The sequence below is a fragment of the Epinephelus lanceolatus genome, chromosome 1, assembly GCF_041903045.1.
Source record: "Epinephelus lanceolatus isolate andai-2023 chromosome 1, ASM4190304v1, whole genome shotgun sequence".
Taxonomy (NCBI): Eukaryota; Metazoa; Chordata; class Actinopteri; order Perciformes; family Serranidae; genus Epinephelus; species Epinephelus lanceolatus.
Genome location: NC_135734.1, coordinates 48958699 through 48978101, shown reverse-complemented (window position 1 = coordinate 48978101; position 19403 = coordinate 48958699). Strand labels below are relative to the sequence as shown.

At 39.6% G+C, this 19403-nt stretch overlaps 2 protein-coding genes across 2 annotated transcripts; both read left to right on the top strand.

Moving 5' to 3' along the window:
• The first annotated feature begins 5815 nt into the window (after positions 1 to 5815).
• Positions 5816 to 7687, top strand: LOC117256893 (odorant receptor 131-2-like). The gene is made up of 2 exons (XM_078172244.1): positions 5816 to 5971; positions 6866 to 7687. The coding sequence occupies exons 1-2, from the start codon at positions 5816 to 5818 to the stop codon at positions 7685 to 7687; spliced, it is 978 nt and encodes a 325-aa protein (XP_078028370.1).
• Positions 7688 to 12688: 5001 nt separating this feature from the next.
• LOC117256894 (odorant receptor 131-2-like) lies at positions 12689 to 13486 on the top strand. The gene has a single exon (XM_033626631.2). The coding sequence runs from the start codon at positions 12698 to 12700 to the stop codon at positions 13484 to 13486; it is 789 nt and encodes a 262-aa protein (XP_033482522.2). The 5' UTR covers positions 12689 to 12697.
• The last annotated feature ends 5917 nt before the right edge of the window (positions 13487 to 19403 follow it).

Genomic DNA, 19403 nt, shown 5'->3' with positions numbered 1-19403 from the left:
AGGCTCCGTACATGCGAGCTCCAGGTAGAAGCAATGCTGATACTACCTTTCCTAGCACATTCACCTTACTCTATTTCACACGCTACATAGCATAATTCCAATATAAGCTAAAGTTAAAGGAGATAAATAAACTTACAGGATCAGCAAACACACTCACCTTGCAGCATGGTCTCAAACAAAAGGGATTCAAATAGGCCACTCCCACACTTAAATAACCTTCCTCTTCCTGGATTTCCTCCTGAGAGGAAGTGGATCTCTCCACCTGATCTCAAGGAGTTATGTACCCTGCTTAGTAGTTTCCCCTGCTGGCCCCCAACTGACATTATTTCTTCTCTTATAGATAAACTGGCTGGCTCTGGCTGCTTCATCTGACATTTCCCTCACTGTCTTCCTCAAACTCTGTCCCCGCACTCCGAGGTCCCCCAGGAGCGAGACAGCTGATCTTGCTATGAATCCCCTGCACCCCACTTCCACTGGACAAATCCTAGTTTTCCATCCTCGCTGCTCAGCTTCTGCTCCTAAGTCTGCATATCTAAGCTTTTTTCTTTCATAGGCTTCTTCACTGAGTCTTCCCAAGGAACTGTCAGCTCAATGAAATAAACTATCCGTTGACTCAATGACCACAACACTATGTCAGGCCTCTGCCTGGTACAAACTATTTCCTGGGGAACAACAAGCTTTCCCCCTAAATCTACTTGCATTTCCCAATCACAAGCACCTTCTAGGCAGCCACACCCTTGCCTCCTTACTAACTTATCCCTTCTGTGTTTCTCTCCCTCACGGACAAACTGAATTGCTAAACTCCTATCCTTAACACCTTCTGAATTCACCTGTCTTCGTTTCCCTTCGATTCCTGCAGCTAAACATTTCAACACCTGATTATGTCGCCATGTATATCGGCCTTGTGACAAGCTAACTTTACAGCCTGACAAAATATGCTTTACGGTTGCAGTACGTGAACACAATGGGCATGATGGGTCCTCATTTACCCACAGTTTAAGATTCTGGGGGGTTGGTAACACATCGTATGTAGCCCCTACCAGGAATCTAACACAATTCTCCTCCATACTCCACAGGTCCCTCCAACTAAGCTTCCTCTTCTCTACACTTTCCCAATTCAACCACTGTCCCTGTTTAGCCTGGGCCACTACCTTTGCACCCCTTACTATCTCCTCCTGTCTACGTATCTGTTCCACGACCAGCTTTCTTTTATCTTTGAGACCTGCTGTATTCCATACCGGTTTGCCTGAGCCAAGCCCCAGGCCTCCCCGGCCAAACTGAACATTACCTACAATCTCTGCATGCCTAAGAACTGCTTCTGCCTCCTGAACTGCCGATCGTGGGTTCCACTTCCTCCCCTTGGTTGGATTTGGAACCACACTCCTAACTACCACATCCTTACTCCCAGATAACAAGAGCTCTGTCCTGACCTTGGTACATTTAAATTCCTCTGTTAAACTAGATACTGGCAGCTGAAGTATCCCTTTTCCATCCATATGGTTAAAACAATGAGTGGGTTCATGTACACCCTGACTGAAGCCAATGGAGTCTAATAATGAAATAAACGCGGTAGCCAGGGAGTCATTATCAACGTCGACATGAATGTTAAAATCGCCTACAATAATAACTTTATCTGATTTAAGAACTAAACTGGATAAAAACTCTGAGAATTCAGAAACAAATTCAGAATACGGGCCAGGAGCACGGTACACTATAACAAATAAAAGTGGCTGCGAGGTTTTCCAGGTCAGATGTAAAAGACTAAGAACAAGGCTTTCAAATGAATTATAATCTAGTTTAGGTTTAGGACTGATTAACAGACTAGAGACTAACTGATAACATTATGGAATACATTAACCAAGACATTCTTGTATTTAGTGTAGATATCTAAATGTGCGTTATAAAGCAGTGATCAGTTTCGCATGATGTGAAATTGCATTAAAAAATCATCAATGTACAGGTCAGCGCCATGGAGCACTTTTATGTCCCTCCCAATGTGAAAATCAAACCTATGCCCTTGCAAGAGACCCTCAGACAAAGGAGAAATCACTGGGAGTACCACCAGCTGGTCTGGGAGCTTTGCCTGGATGATGGTCGGTTCAAGCCTTTTTTTTTTTCTTTTTTTTTCCAGGTAGAATCCAGTTCTCCCACTGGCAGAGGAGTTTCTAGTGCACCCCAGGGGAGGATGGGGACATGAAATCTGAGTGTGCTATGGTCAAACTTCAACTGTGGAGGCAGCTTTTTGGAGTTGCTGTTGGAAAGTTGTCAGTGCCTGCAGGCAACTTAACAACCGACTAGTGGACAGCAGAGGTGAAGGAGGCCGGCAAGTTGAAGAACAAGGCCCCGGGCTTGGTTGGCCCAGGGGTTATTGGGGAGTCAGATCAGGGAAGCTTTGGAGAGGGACTTCCGGCTGGCTTCAAGAAGAGCGCACATACCGTGGGACAACTCAGCGTGAGCAAAGCGCTGCTCTGAGAGCCCAACGACTCTCACTGATTCTGCTGAGGCAGCTACAGTAACACTACAACATGTTTCAACAAACATGCAATTAATGGAAACAAAAGACACGGAGAAATAACAGTGATGGTAATATTTTAAAAGTAATGGACTGCTTATTTGGGTTGGCTTATTGGCTTACTAGGGTTGGGTCGGTGTGAGGAAAAAAAAAAGGGTCCAGTTTTTGTGAAAAACAGCATCAAGTCGGTAATACCGGATTTTCGCCACTTGGGGACGCAACTGACTCATTTAAAATAAAAAAACAACCTTAGGACAACAGAGTGACAGTAACACGTTGTTTCTTTTATTCCTTACAAATAAATTTTGCAGCTTATTCAATCAGTGCAAGCAAGGGTTGCCTCCTTCATCTGGCTCAAAGTCAAAGTGTTGCCATAGTGGCGCATTCTTTGATTTCTTCGAGACTAAATTGGCCGCCATTATCAACTCCCCAGACTACAGTAGAGGCCTCGGTGCATGCGCACTCACACCCCCTAGCTCAGTCCCTGCCCTACCCCCACCCCCCTCTCTCTCCTGCAGACACAGGTGCTCACAGACTGGGGTGTACTATAAGCGGAGTCGAGTGCACTTCCGCGTTGTGCAGTCTTGTGTGACACTGGTGCGTGGAGCGGAGTCTGCGCAGTCGTGCTTTGAGTGCACAGGGCTTGCGGACGTTCGCTTTTACCGGGCGGACCTCCGCGGAGTCCGCTCCGCCTACGTTCCGCCCCAGTATGCAGTCCGGTCGGTCTCAAAAAAAAAACAAAAAACAAAAAAAACAAAAAAAAAAAAAACAGTCCAAGACGGAGTACCGAACTGAATTGGTATTACCGAGAACCAACCCAACCCTATACTCCACTGCTTGTTTGGTTGCAACTACAAAATCTCACCACAGTGAGTTTCTGACTTTTATAGCTCTAGTAAGTCCTTAAAAACTCTCCAGCTAATTCAGAATGCAGCAGCACGTGTACTAACAGGAACTAAGAAACAAGATCATATTTCTCCTGTTTTAGCTTCTCTGCACTGGCTCCCTGTAAAATCCAGAATTGAATTTAAAATCCTACTGTTAACTTATAAAGCTCTAAATGGTCAAGCTCCATCATATCTTAGTGAGCTCATAGTGCCATATTATCCCACCAGAACACTGCGCTCTGAGAACGCAGGGTTACTCGTGGTCCCTAAAGTCTCCAAAAGTAGATCAGGAGCTAGAGCCTTCAGCTATCAGGCTCCTCTCCTGTGGAATCATCTTCCTGTTACGGTCCGGGAGGCAGACACCGTCTCCACATTTAAGACTAGACTTAAGACTTTCCTCTTTGATAAAGCTTATAGTTAGGGCTGGCTCAGGCTTGCCCTGTACCAGCCCCTAGTTAGGCTGACTTAGGCCTAGTCTGCCGGAGGACCCCCCTATAATACACCGGGCACCTTCTCTTCTTCTCTCTCTCTCTCTCGTATTCTATTACTGCATCTTGCTAACTCGGCCATTCTGGATGTCACTAACTCGGCTTCTTCTCTGGAGCCTTTGTGCTCCACTGTCTCTCAGGTTAACTCGTATTGCAGCGGTGCCTGGACAGCGTGACGTGTGTGGTTGTGCTGCTGCCGTGGTCCTGCCAGATGCCTCCTGCTGCTACTGCCATCATTAGTCATTAGTCATACTTCTACTGTTATTATACACATATGACTATTGTTACACATGTATACTGCCAGATATTAATACATACTTTCAACATATTGTACCACAGTAGCCAGAACTATAACTATAATATTATTACTTTCAATAATGTTGTTGTAACCTACTGTCATTACCTGCATCTCTCTCTCTGTCTCTCTCTCTGTCTCATTGTGTCATGCGGATTACTGTTAATTTATTATGCTAATCTGTTCGGTACGACATCTATTGCACGTCTGTCCGTCCTGGAAGAGGGATCCCTCCTCAGTTGCTCTTCCTGAGGTTTCTACCGTTTTTTTCCCCGTTAAAGGGGTTTTTTTTGGGGAGTTTTTCCTGATCCGCTGCGAGGGTCATAAGGACAGAGGGATGTTGTATGCTGTAAAGCCCTGTGAGGCAAATTGTGATTTGTGATATTGGGCTTTATAAATAAAATTGATTGATTGATTGATTGATAATATAGGCCTGTGTTATTCCATATATCAATGTTGATAAACATGTTATTGAATAAAAATAACCATTACCATTGATCCATTGATCTGATTTATTGGTCTCAGCACGGCCTCGGGCAAAATAGCACTTATTGCCTATACACAGGGGCAACTTTGTGGCCATTTAAGAGCATTACAACAGCTGCTTCTCCAGTCCACATCTGTTTGTATGTGCACTTTGCATCTCCCTCTTTAGCCTTTTTTTTTTTTTTGTATATGATTGTTCTTAAAGATATATCATGAGTAGAAGATTTCAATATTGCCCAACTCTAATGTTCAAACAAGTTTTGTTCTTGTTTGACTGACAGGTCATCGTCCAGTCACCTTACATTCTCTGACATGATGCAGGTCTCATGCATCATCCTGCTCCATATAAAGCCATCAAACAGATTTCAGTCTCATTTCATGACTGATGAAAGTGGACACTGGAGTAAACTATCCAAGGTAGGAAAGACCTTGATGCTATCACACCGTGTTACTGCATTATTATAATATGATGTGTGTGTTGTTGTTTTTTACAGTATGGCAATCCTTTTGAACTACATGGGCATATGCTGAGCCCCAGTGATCATTTTTCTCCTAAATTGAGCATATTTTCAAAATTGTTTAACTATATGGTAAAGAGGATGTGTATGAACAAACACTTCATCTGAAAAAAAAAAACAAACAAACAAACTGTAATTCCTACATTTTTCTAAAGTGATCATTTGGCATAACCTTATATTAATATTTATCTATTTGGCATTTGTTGATGTTTTTTTTTTTAAACTTTAAAAAATGGTGTATATAGAAAAGCAAATAACATTTTCCTTTTCTCTTTCACTGAGACAGTTAGAAATTTAGATACTACTATGCCTAAATCTATATTGCCACTCTCTGTTTTTAAGTAAAGCATGTTATCGGTGCTGTAAAACATTTAGGGCCCACGCAAAAATTAGCAACGTATATAGACGAATGCTTTCTCCAGAGAAAGTACAGACAAGTTCATGGTTGTATATTCACTTTATTCTCTGTGCATAATTCCTTGAATTGTTACCCAAGGTATTCCTGCAATCATGGAAAAACTCTGAAAATAGAAAACAAATAAATAAAATTTAAAATTGCAATAGTGCCATATTAAAAACATTTTAAATTTTTGTCTGTAACAGAGGCCGACAGGCTGCTCATCAGATCAATGAATTCCTCATCTCATGGCTATAACGTGTCGTCTGGTCTGGGCTATCGAGACGCCTACAGCACAGCTGTAGCCAAAAATGTGATTGTTGTGGCTCTTGGCCTCATCATCAACTATATCAATGGTACTCTGATTCACACCTTCAGAAAACATCAGGTCAGACTTCTTCATTATTTTTGTTGTTATTAATATCATAATCATTATTGCTGCAACCTCTGTTGGACTGATTTGTATATTTTGTTATTACACTTTATTTACTGTTTATTATTTACTACACTGTAGTCATACTATAACATATTATATTATATTATGTTAATATGTTATGTTTTATCACATTATTTACTTTATTATATTTCTTCACTAAAAGAAAACTTCACTCCACAAATGACCATTTGCATAATAATAATACATAATACATTGAATTTTGGGGGCAAAAATAATCAAAAATAATAAAAAACAAAAAAACTTTTTCTCGCATGGCTGCATGAACAAAAAATCCATAAACACAGAAAATTCTTAATGAACTGAAGTCATAGGTGTCTGTGTTTAACCGTAGCAAAACTATATTGTCATTTATTGCTTATTATTTACTATATTGTAGTCATACTATAACATATTATATTATGTTAATATGTTATGTTTTATTACATTATATACTATGTTATAATTAATCCAGTGATCCAACATTATTTATTATGCATCAACATTAATTTTCATCAGTTATTCTCAGACAGGGACATTTAAACTTAATAATAGTTTTAGGAGTCCAACTCGCTCTCATCTAATGTCAGTTAGCAGCAGTCCAGCACTACTGAAACTGTGACAGTTTGACCACACGTGACAGGGTTACAGATACCTAAGCAAGATGTCAAAAAAAGTCAAAGGTCTGGAATAGTTTCAAAATCTGAAGCTTTGATTAATTGCAATATTTCCCACTGAAGCTTCCATCCCCCAGAAACTGGTTTTCAGGACAGCCCTAGATTAAAGTCATAAAGAAAGATGAGACGTTTCAACTGACTGATTCCTTTCTTTTCTTCTCTCCTCTTTCAGATATTTTATGTGAATCCCCGTTACATCCTATTTATCCACCTGGTGGTGAACGACATGATCCAGCTGACTTTAACTATGAGTCTGTTTCTCCTTAGTTACATCTTCTACAGAATCAATGCTTCTTTATGTTGCCTTATTATTACCTTATCTATCTTCACCACCCTCAACACTCCATTAAATTTGGCTGTCATGGCAGTGGAGTGCTACATTGCTATTTGTTTACCACTGCGACACGCTGAGCTCTGCACCATCAAAAGAACTTATGTTCTGATTGGTTGGATTTGGGTCATGAGTTCAGTCTTAGCCCTGCCAGATGTGATCATTCTTCTGGCAACAGAGCCTGTACAGTTATTTTATTCCACAATGTTCTGCAAAAGGGAAAACCTGTTCCGACATCCTATACACTTAAAAAAAAGGGATGTTTCCCACATAATTTACCTAATTGGTGTTTGGCTCACTCTCCTCTACACCTACATCATGATCTTCTTAGCTGCTAAATCAGCTAAAACAGCTAAATCAGCTAAAGGAGACACAAAGAAGGCCAGGAATACAATCCTTCTCCATGGATTTCAGCTATTGTTGTGTATGCTAACCTATATAGCCCACGCAGTGCGAAAGGCTCTGTTGTACTTGTTTCCTAAACATCATGTACAAATAGTCTTTGCTTCCTATATCATTGTCCAGATCCTTCCCAGGTTTCTCAGTCCTATTGTGTACGGACTACGAGACAAGGCATTTAGACAGCATTTGAGAAGGTATCTGCTGTGTACAGTGAGCACAAACATTAAACCACTGACAGCAAAAGTCATGTTGCTGTATTAAATAACAAAGTAAGTAGATACTGTGGAAACATCTTCCACCAAGACCTACCGCCCACTCCCCTTATATTGAGCCCTACTGTCTCAGCACCACAAGCATTGTAGTTTGCAAATCAACTGATCGTTCAATAAAAATACTTTAAGTCTTTACCAGCCTAACCTGATCATGTTAATGCAATAGGCAGGGTCTGAAATTAACACCACCAAGCGCCAAATATGGGTAGATTTTCCTTTGGTGAGTAAATCACAGAGGGCTACCCACTATGCTGGTGGGTAAATGTTTGTACCAAAATAAACATGTAATAAAAAACTATGCTGAGAATCTCTACTGCATTTTGGTGTCATTTAGGGGTGTATAGCTATGAGTAATGAGTTGTACCCATATTTATGACCGTAACAAAAAATTAACATGGAGGCTCTGTAGTCTGACCTAAGACAGCAAAGTCTCTATTGCCTCCCACACTGTCAGCAGGAGTGTATTAATGTATATGTTAATGCATGTTTTTGCTGTGAACTTGAAGTTTCTGGTCAGTGATGAATTGATGAGGTGGGTGTACAACTAGGTAGATGGGTCGGTTACAGAGGAAGGAAAACACTTCCCTCTCATTGATAACAACTACAAAAAGCCACCCCAGGCTGCTAGGACATGCTCAATCTGATAGGGGCCTTAAATAGAAACAAGTTTCTAAAGCAATATTTAGAGCCCAGCTGCACTGTTTTGGTTCACTAACGACTGAGGGTCACTGATGCTTTTCTGGGCCGGAAAAAAAATTCAAAATCCAAGTTCCAACAGCATTCTCCTCTGTCTTGCAACAGTGGGTGTGGTTACATGATGGCTTCTCATTCAGAATGAAATAAATCTGAATGAAATCATTCGGAATTAAAGTTTTTCCAGGTAGTTTACATGAGAAATATTCATTCCGAATGAAGGTTTACACGGGAGATCAGTTTAATCACCTTTATTTGGGTCTGCACAAGGTTTGGGGCAGGGAAGGTTTCTGATTGGATAGGGGGCGGGGCAGATGTTACATGTTTACGTTTACCGGAAGAAAACACTGTAGTCCTCACTCCAGATAACAAGATGCTTGACGACGCCGTTCTTAGTGCCTTTTTCGGGCTTGTTTTGCTTATATTCTTGAAGCAGCAGTACGACAACAACCTTGTTCTGCTAATGCTTTGTCTGTTGAGGAGGAGAAGGGAGGTAGAAGGTCGAAGAAGGGAGATAGAGGACCGTGCTGTGGCGAATGGAAACCGGTGAGTGCAACGAGTCCGACTGCTCTATCTCGGCCCGTTGCGCTATATACGTCATCGCGCCAGAAGGGCAAGGAAACAAGCATGCGCAGAAAGAACGGAATGAACTTAAAGAGGAATGAGTGTATACATGCGCACAAAATTCTTTCATTCGGAATGGCAAACGGAATAAACCACCCCCTTTAATCGGATTTAATTTTCAATCGGAATGACCATTTTTCAGTCGGAATGACCTTTCATTCCGACTGAAAGTGGAATTAAACTGTAAACGAATTAAAATGGAATTAAACTGTAAACGTACAGAGTGTGGGGAGATCACCTGAATAGAAGTTTGAATCATTTCACCTTTTTTTTTTTTTTTTTTTAATTAAACCAAACTACAATTTGTGTGTTAACCACTGCTGGTAAAAAAAATATCATATGATTGGTTGGAAATAGCTTTGGCCAAGCAAAGCAGCCAAGGATTTCAAATTAAATGCTTTGATATAATCTGTCAAATCAGACATGTCAAAGTTTTACACACAAGTAAATGTAGTGAGTGCGTCCCTCAGTACAAAAATAAAGGCTCTGTGTTTCCTGTACATTAATTTATTTGTGACAGTGGCCACAATATCAACACTGAACTGCCAAATTTTGATTTTCTATTTTCTTTGGTTTATAAAATGAGTGAACTCTGGTTTCATTGTAGAGCTGCACACAGTGTACTGATTTGCTCAGAACCTCCTTATGCGCCCTCTCCCTCTGTTTATCACGACACAGTAGCAAACCCCATAGTCCACCTGCACACACACACACACAGTGACAGGGCTAACTGTTAACATCACAAGGCTAACATTACACTTATTAACAGGTTTAACGACAGAGTCGAGCCGCTACTCGGTCAGTGTGGTTTGTTGGGACCGTTTAACAGCTTGGTGTTGGATGTTAGCCGCTGCTGCTGTGCTAGCTCGAGCTAGACGGCAGCTAGACTGGCAGACTTTGAACTGACCACTCGCAGGTGAGGCAGTGGCTCTACGATATTTCAGTGCTGCATCTGACCCTTGGCACAATCATGCTGTCTTCCTCTCAAACCGTGAAAAATATCCACAATGGCGTTTGCCTTTCTAGTTAGCATGGTGTGCTGCTCTTCTTCTTCTTCAACGTGTTTACTGGCAGTGTACATGCTGTGCCAGTTGGTTCAATTAAAGCAATTTGGCTTTGTATTATCGGCTCTACTTATCAGCTATAATTTTAATGTCGGAATAATGAATAATAATATAAATTTCCCAATTATTGGTCAATAATCTATAGGTCGATATCTACTGTGCATCCCATAAAATCTTATACTTCTGATATACACACAGAATCAAATACAGTTAAAGAGGGCGAACACCCAGCTTCACTTCATCTCTAACATGGACAGTAAATTATACATTGTTTTCCGATTAAGGAACCAGGCAAAATTTATGAGGCATACTGCACAATCTAAGTGATATGCACACGCACACATAAACACATAGACACACAAACACACACACCAAACCTGCGACTGTTCCTAATCCCATGCCATTAAAGTACTATAAATTAAGTACTGCCACAGTCATCTGACTTACTGTGTGTATGATCGGCATATATGACTATAGGTGGGTACTGATTCTTTCTGTGTTATTCTCTGTGCATTAAGGAACAACATTTGTTTTAATGCACTATTGCTTTTTGTGTAGTCATTCCTGTATAGTAGATTTTAAGGCAGATGTTCTTGGTTCTGGAATTAATAATATTTACTGTAACAATAATGTTTTAATGTTTCTAATTAACATGGTTTAAATCCTGCTCCTTTCATGGCTATCAAAATGTAAATTATTTGTGTGCTCAGAATTTCATTTTTTTTATAACTTTAAAACTGTCATCTTTTTCTGTTTCGGTTCTTCACTGATATGTGCAAATGTAAAGAGCATTTTTACATGTGATAATAGGAAAAGCGCAGGTGTAATTGATAACTGCAATTCTGTTAAATGCCTCCTTTCAGAGTGCTGGTACTATACCAGGACAGCATTAGTCACAGATGTGCTTTCCTGCTGTAACAAGCCAAAATTCTTAACTTGTTGAACGTCTTCTTTATAGACTACTATAATAATAATAATAATAATAATATATTATTCATATAAAAGGTTGATGAGAAATGTCTTATTCAAAGCACTTTGATTTGTCCTTGTCACAGCAGAAAAATCACAGGAGTTACTAATAACATTAATGATTACCTCATTCTATTTTAATGTTCCAGTAAGGTATGACAGTGTGACAGTGAACCGACATAATCCTGAAACTGAAGCTGCCATTATTCATTTCATTATGTGTTTATCTTACTGTAACATGTCAAAATGTCTCGTATGATAAAAAGCATATTAGGTTTTGAGTGTGATGATGAGAAGTAGCAGCTTTGGCTTTCAAGTATTTCATTTTATTTCACGTTCATTTAACGTACGTAAGTTTACAGCTTTTTGATTTAGGGAAAAAAGTGTAATCTGCTTGTATCTGTCATCACATCATTGATAAGTATGGCTGTCTCAAAGACTTTGAAGCTTCAATCTAAACTCTGACATTCAAATTCTAAATTAACATTTGAATACTCCTTGGCTTTTTCTGCATGTCTGTTCATTCAGTTTAAACCTGGTATTTCTGCACAGGCTTGACTAACATAAGTAATATCACACTATTTGTAGAATGAGATTTCAGTGGTGGCTGCATACGATTGTTTCTGACTCCAGTGATCCAAACATTTCTAGAAACTGCTGAATGTTAAGTCAAAAAAGTCAAAATGTATTGGTAAAAGAAAAATGTAATCCTTTTTGAAATTCACAACACGATTGCCATTTAGCCTTTCAAAAACACATCTCCACTGCACACAAAGGGAGGCACACACACACCTGTGTTAACGGGGAATTACAGAGCTGTGTAAGCAGCAATCTAACACCACCATAAATTAGATTCATTCATGAAGTAACCTTGATTTAAGAAAAAACACTAGCCCATTTTATCAGATTATTCACTTTTTTCACATTGAGGATTTTTTTAGGGTGATGAGGTCATAAAATATGATGACAAACATTCAAAGCTTCATTTAAAAACTTCAACAGAAACTCAGAATGTCAAAAATGAGATTCACTACAACCCTATTGACAACATTATTGATTTATGATAAGTTTTTGTGTAAATATCAATGAAAAATAAATGCATACCAACATCAAGTAACTTCAACTGTAACTCTTAGTAAAAGCAAAGTGAGTATTTATGAATATTTACTGTTTATGGCCTGTATGAGTCCAAAGCTAATGGTGTCTTTAATCAACATTGTAAACTTTGTAATTATGAGACATTCTTCATTCAAACTGTTGATCAGTAACGTTCTATCATATTAACCTACTCTTTAATAACCAACAGCTGTCTCCAGTGAAACAGACCCTGTCAGCTGACTCATGAGTCTTTCAAACAGTGGCAGGAATTTCACAACAGTGGTCTATCGGGACACTTTAAATACAGCTATTATCAAGAATGTCATTACTGTGGTTCTCTGCATCTCCATCAACTATGTCAACGGTACCCTTGTGCACACATTCACAAAACATCAGGTCTGAAGCTTGACTATTTGTAGAAATCCAACATATACACATAAATGTACAAAGACTAAATTCATTTGATTCCTTTAGAAGTAAGCAATGGCATTGTTTATACTCTTTTTCTCTTGTTTTCTTATCATTCATGTCCTTCCCTGCAGGTTTTCAATATGAACCCTCGCTACATTCTCTACATCCACCTGGTACTCAATGATATCATCCTGCTGACGCTGTTTACCCTCATTCAGGTCCTGAGTTACATCGTGTTCACGCTTAATGTCTCCTTATGTATAGTTTTGTTAGTAATTGCTATATTTGCAAATCTAAACAATCCGCTGACACTAGCTGTTATGGCAGTAGAGTGTTACATCGCCATATGCTTCCCTCTCCGCCACACCCAGATCTGTACGGTCAGGAAAACATATGCTATAATCGGCCTGATATGGGTGATAAGTTTACTCTCAATCCTACCTGATTTATTTGTCACACTGGCAACAGAATCCATGGAATTCTTTCATTCTAGGGTTTTTTGTCTCAGAGAAAATATTTTCAGGAATCCCGATCTCTCACAGAAGAGAGATATATCCAACTCAATGTTTTTGGTCCTTGTCTGGCTCACTCTATTCTATACATACTTCAGGATCTTGTTTGCCGCAAAGGCAGCTGCCACAGATGCAAAGAAAGCCAGAAACACTGTCCTCCTCCACGGCTTCCAGCTGCTGTTGTGTATGCTCTCCTACGTTTTTCACATTATGATTGCCGGTCTGACATATTTGTTCCCAAAAGGCGTGCTGGCCATTCGCTTTTCTATCTCTATATTGATTCAGGTTCTGCCTCGACTCATCAGTCCAGTTGTTTACGGGCTACGAGACAAGACATTCAGGAAGTACCTGAAAAGACATCTGTTCAGTGCAGCTAGTGCAAATAAGCATCCACAAAAAACTCTTAAGAGGCCATAAAGTCCTGTTTTTGAGTTGTTCATGCTTACACTGTTTCATATTGCAGGAGAAAATATTAGACTTGCACCAATTACAATTTTTTGGGCTGATACCGATTTCAAATTTGCAGAGTGTTTGGATGGCCGATTCCGATTTTGGCCAATTCCGATTTCATTTTTTTTTCAAACCACTTTACAGCACACAAGATATTGCAATATTTTCTAGCTTTGCTTTATTAGAACATTTTAACCAAGATACAACAAGCTTTTCAATAATAATGTCAAGCAAACAAACAAAAACATTTTCCTTTTTGCTCAAATATAACTTCAAAAATAAATTCATAAATAAGTAAAAAAAAAAGGCATACATCAATAGAAACAGATAAATAAAATAATAATTCTTGGTGTATAGCATTTGTGGGTAATTTCTTGAATAGGCAAAAAAAAAAAAAAAAACAATTCCTGTGGAAAATTCGCACAGGTCTTTAGGACGCGCCCGCCAGTAAGCACGCGGACACGCGCATCTTTGGCATGCGGACACGCACCTCGTCAGTTTCAAGCGGCACAGTGCAGCAGTGAGAGCTCCGCAGTTAAGTTTAACACGGACAATTAACAACTTTCTCCTTCTCTCTTTAGATGTGTGTGCGTGAATGGTTAAGGTGAGAAGCCACCCATGTTTCACTTCCTCACATCGCCCAAGCCGTGAGTTGCACACGTGCGTGTGTGTGCGCTGCTGATGTTACACGATGTCAATCATGCGGCGCGCCGGGTGACCGGACGTTTTAAATCGGCATATTTTAGACGGCCGGTCGCAGGTCATGGCCCATCACGTGAAAACCGGCCCGATTCCGAGCACTGCCGATAAATTGGTGCAAGTCTAGAAAATATCAAAAATATTAAATAATAGAAAATACATCAACATTTTATGCGTGTGTATTTCACTTGTACAACAATCATATCCCTGTTTTTTCTTTTTGAACTAATATAAAAGGAATTAGTTGTTACCCATTATTTAAACTACAACAGAATCATTTTGTTAACTTGATAACATGTGGACAAAATTGTGGACCTGATCTGAAACTGTCCAATGGAAGATCTACCCAAAACTGACATCCATATAATAAATAGAATAAATGAAATAAAAACAGACCTAATCTTAAAGGAACCTGAGGCTATTTATCGTCCATTCAAACTGTGCTTAACATGAGCAGACTAAAGGCTGAAGATTTGGGAATCCTGCGGGTCACAGGACTCCTGTGGAAGTCAGTCTCACTACATGACTGGGACGGGACAGGAAAAAAAGTAATCGGGAGCAGGTCTCACTGTGGGGGCGAACATCATCATCACACATGAATACCACTGGGCTCATTGAATCCACAAAAGTTTTCGAGTCATACCCCAATATATGAAATTCCAAAATTGCTGACGGACTCCAGTATGCAGAATTCTTTTTTTAATATATACCATTTTATATATTAAGTTCTTTCACTCTTTAAAAACACTTTTAGAGTGGTATTTAGCCATTTCCCAACAAGAGAACATGACATGGTACCAATGGATGCCGTGGGTTATCTAATGTCATTTGATACCACACTAGCTTTAAAACTGAGTTTGCTACAGCAGGTTGTATTTGCTAGTCTGCCTCGCTTCTCGCCTTTACCACGTTCAGCTGCTTCTGTCATACCTGGTGTTTATTCGTATTTTTTTATGGCTAGACATTTGGCCATTTGGACATTTGCCTCTCTGCTTCTTTCATTTTCTTGCTCTCTCTGTACCCTGACTTTTCTTTTTTGAGCCACTGATTTTTGGTGAGGCATTGTGAATTAGACAGTGAGGCTGCAGTTTGCCTCACATCTTCACATTAGTGGCACATGTCTGTTCAGCAACTCTGACCCCTGCTGTTTGAATTTCAACCACACCATTCTGTATCAAATCACAAGTGGTAATGTGCTTTAATGATGACAATAAATGTATTCATCATGTAAATGCATATAACTTGTATTGTCAGTGATGTCAGTAAGTAAATTGTTGTATTTGATCCCATTAAAGACTTTTGTATGGGCTGGAGAGTTATCTGTACCCTGTGATCCCTCTCTTCCCGGCAGTGGGCCTGTGTCTTCCAAAATCCAGGTCAGCCTTCTTTGTCATGTCATTTGAGTCATCATTTATCACTGATCTCTGTGTTAAAGGAGTGCTGACTAAATACATGAATTATTAGCACAGCAACATCTGACACAAGATTTAAAAAAATTAACCACACACAGTGAAGAATAAACTTTAACTTGAAAATAAATCAATAACCTTGGGAAATAAATAGATGCCTTCTGCTGGAAAATAAGCAATTTCCTAAACTTTAGGGGGAAAAAATGTCGTTGAAGAAAGACTGTGGAAAGACTGTGAGACTTTGTGGAACTGTCCGAGAGGAATCTACCATTTATGTTTACTCATGCGAATGATCCAAGTTTAAATTACCTATTACTTCTGTCCTCACTTAATTGCTGTGTAACATGAACCCCAACATGATCATTATTTGCTTTATGATGAAGAACTGAGACAGATGGAGTCCCATCTGCCAGAGTCACCAGATAAAAGGCAGTTTGTTTGGGTCTTAAAGCAGCTGTATTTAATTTGACTCACCCATGCTTAATCAGCTAACACTCAGCCAAACGTATTCTATACTGTGTCCTTTTCATAGTCTATGATAGACAAGTTGAAAATGCCTACAAGTAATGCTACAAAAAGTAAAGGGGAATAAATTACAAATACAAGCACTGACTGCTTCAAAGGTTATTCATATTTTGGTCCTGACCAGTTGAGACCAGTCTTCCAAAGATGAATATTAGTTGTTTTAGCAAATGTCCAGAAACAACATGTTCGAGAGACTTCGACCTCTGAACAGCTGTAAGAATTATGACTTTTATGAGTCAAAGGAGTGAAAACAGGTGACGTCATTATAATGCCACAAACTCTGCAGAGGGAGGAGGTCAGGGTGAACGAAGGTTCAAGAAAATGTAGGATTTAAAAACAGGAGCCCGCTGTTTGTTTCCCATCTAATAGAGAGAGTCAACAGTAGTTTTATTTAACCCTGACGACAATCATTCTACAATCAATTGGTTCTCACTGAAACTGTCACATAGCTGGAGTATTGGTTTCATCTGTTCCTGTACATTCATATTTCTGTGTTTTTCTTTTTCTTTTTTTCTTTAATTCCCAAATTCATTCATATACGAGACAGGTTGATCAGCTTCACCTTACTTTTTACAAAACAAACCATGGCAAGTACTCCCTGGCAAGTACTCAAAAAAGCTCTGGTAACGCTACCGTACACCACCTGCGTCCCAGCACACACAGAGGTAAAAGAAGAGTGAATACTGAACTTACATACTCCAGGTTACCCGACTGCAAATGAATCCAGATGTTGCTCCATCTCTGCTGCCTTCAGGTACCTACAAAACAAAGAATAATGCTGCTTTAAGATGGGTTCTCTGTATCCATTCAATTGTTGTAGTGTCAGTTGAAAGAAACAGTTCAACATTTTGCAAAATGTATTCACTTTCTAGCACAGAGTTAGGAGGAGGTTAGCCTGGCTTAGCATAAAGACTTGAAATGAAGGGAAACTGCTCGTGTGGTAGTGTGCAAAGTGAAAAGAAAAAAACAAAAAAAAAACCAACAACAACTAAAAAACACAGACCTGCACCTCTGAAGCTGATGAATCAACTAATCATGTCTAGTTTGTTTAAGCCATACTCAAATAAAAATGTAAAAAGGACTTGTTAAATTGTTCATTAATCTGTCCAACATCCATGAGTTCCTACCGTTTTCAGTCTTAGTGCTAAGCTAGGCAAACCACATTCTGGCCATAGCCCCATACTAGGGATGCACTGATTTTAAAATTCTGAGCTGACACTGATGCCAATGCTTGAAATAAGGATTTGGCTAATAGTCGACACTGATATTTTTATATTATTGTTTATTTTGCTTTTGCTTTTGTGTTTTCCCCCTTTGTACCAGGGAACCAAAGACATTTACACTATAAAGAAACGAAACCATTTTGAAGATCGTAAACCTTTCATTACACTACCTTTGAATGAGAACAAATTTAATCATAGAAATTTATGACACAACCTTGAACCTTAAAAACATCTTTAAAAAAAATATGCTTCAAAAGACTTTACCCTGTATATAATAAATCATATTTCCCTCTAATAACCAGACGGTGCGCTAGACTTTTTCGTCACCTTTCATTTTGACCGACAGGGTCATAAAAATCCGGTCATAATCTATTTTTACCGGTCATTTTAATTTTCGTTTTTAAATGATAATAAAAGATATTCAAAGACATTTAGTTTTCATTTGTTCGTTTTTAATAAATCCAACAAGCAAGTTATAAAGTGTGCATTAATAAGGACATGAACGAAAAGATGAACAGACATCCACACACCCGTGCCATTAGGCTTCGCCCTGGACACACCGGACGGCACTAATGCGTCCGGTGTGTCCAGGGCGTTATGTAGTTATGCCTGTAGGCTCGGTGACACAAAATTAAAATTGTAATGAAGTGATTAGGGTATTGAAAAATGTGTTCGGTTATGCACTGTTGTTTTTTTTAAATTATAAACACTGTATTTTCTCCTCACATTTCACAGTGCGTGCTGTTGTTGTTTTATTTTAAAAATTGGCCGGATTCTCTCGTCTTTTCTGCGTCCACCTTCCTGTTTGGTACAATCTGCTCTATTCAGCTTGACAGAAGCGCTCACGGCTCGCATGAAAAATAGACCAGACGCCGAACTGAAGCGCTGCCTCTGCGGGCGCTCCGCTCTGCTCAGCGGCCTGTGTGGACAGTCAGATAGGGGCGCCGATTGAAAACTGCCTCCGCTGCTGGGCGCTGCGCTTCGGTTCTGCATCCGGTGTGTCCAGGGCGTTATGTCAACAACGCTACATGAAGCAGATGAATGACTTTTTCTCTGCAGTGTAAAAACGGCAGCCACTTAAACCACTGACTGTGCACTCCGCCGCCAAGTGGGCAGGGGTGTTAATTGCAACCGGTCAAAATGACCAACGGCCTTCAGATTTTCCGGTCATTGTTGTAAAAAAACGCTCAATGACCGAGAATATCCGGTTAACGCGACCCCTGAATATCTATATTACTCATTTTTACTGAATAAAGCTTCAATGCATTATAATGCAACTTAACGCAACCTTCATGAGCTGTTAGTTGCAGCTTCCAGCAGCTAACAGCTAACCAGCTCTTCCCCTGCTGATGTCAACACAGATTTGTTGTTCACAATGTAGTATTATCGGAAAAACAATAGGGTGCGTCCCCTGATGCTACTATATTGTGAGTTTTCTGCGTCCTTTCGTCCCAAAGGTGTCCCAGGGAAGATCTTTTTTCATCCCAAACACATTTTCTATCATCCCCAGGAGGACTGACGATGGCTACTACTAGACATCTCGTCACATAACATTGAGATCATAGAGCCCATTTGCCAAACAGTCATTGAATTCATGAGCATACCTGCTCATTCATATAGGTTTGTGGCCATTATTATGAAGCCCTGCTTTTTAGCCTGCACAAAATTGACTGGGACACAACAGAAAAATATCGGCCACTGCCAATGTCACGAATGTCATCTTATTTATCAAAAGTCTTTTTTAAAATAAAAAAGGTAAAGCACATGATCATATTTCTCAAAAATGTGCAACTATTCCCTTAAACACACACACAAGCACACACACACGCACACACACACACAATCCCAAATGTGTTTGATCTACATTTATAAAGTCCATCCACACCAACACAGACAACAGACTGGTATTATCTGATGTCCTGCTGGGTAGGTACAGTCTAGTCATGCTTACTGCTTTGTACTGATACTGTATGGACTGCAAATGTGTTATTGTGTGTAACATTATGTTATATTACTGTGTGTAATGTG

What these genes read in the sequence shown, in the direction of transcription:
- LOC117256893 (XM_078172244.1), top strand. Translation starts at nt 5,816, where the DNA reads ATGAATTCCTCATCTCATGGCTATAACGTGTCGTCTGGTCTGGGCTAT. An exon ending in ACACCTTCAGAAAACATCAG is followed by an intron (nt 5,972 to 6,865) that starts GTCAGACTTCTT and finishes CTCCTCTTTCAG; the next exon opens with ATATTTTATGTGAATCCCCG.
- LOC117256894 (XM_033626631.2), top strand. Translation starts at nt 12,698, where the DNA reads ATGAACCCTCGCTACATTCTCTACATCCACCTGGTACTCAATGATATC.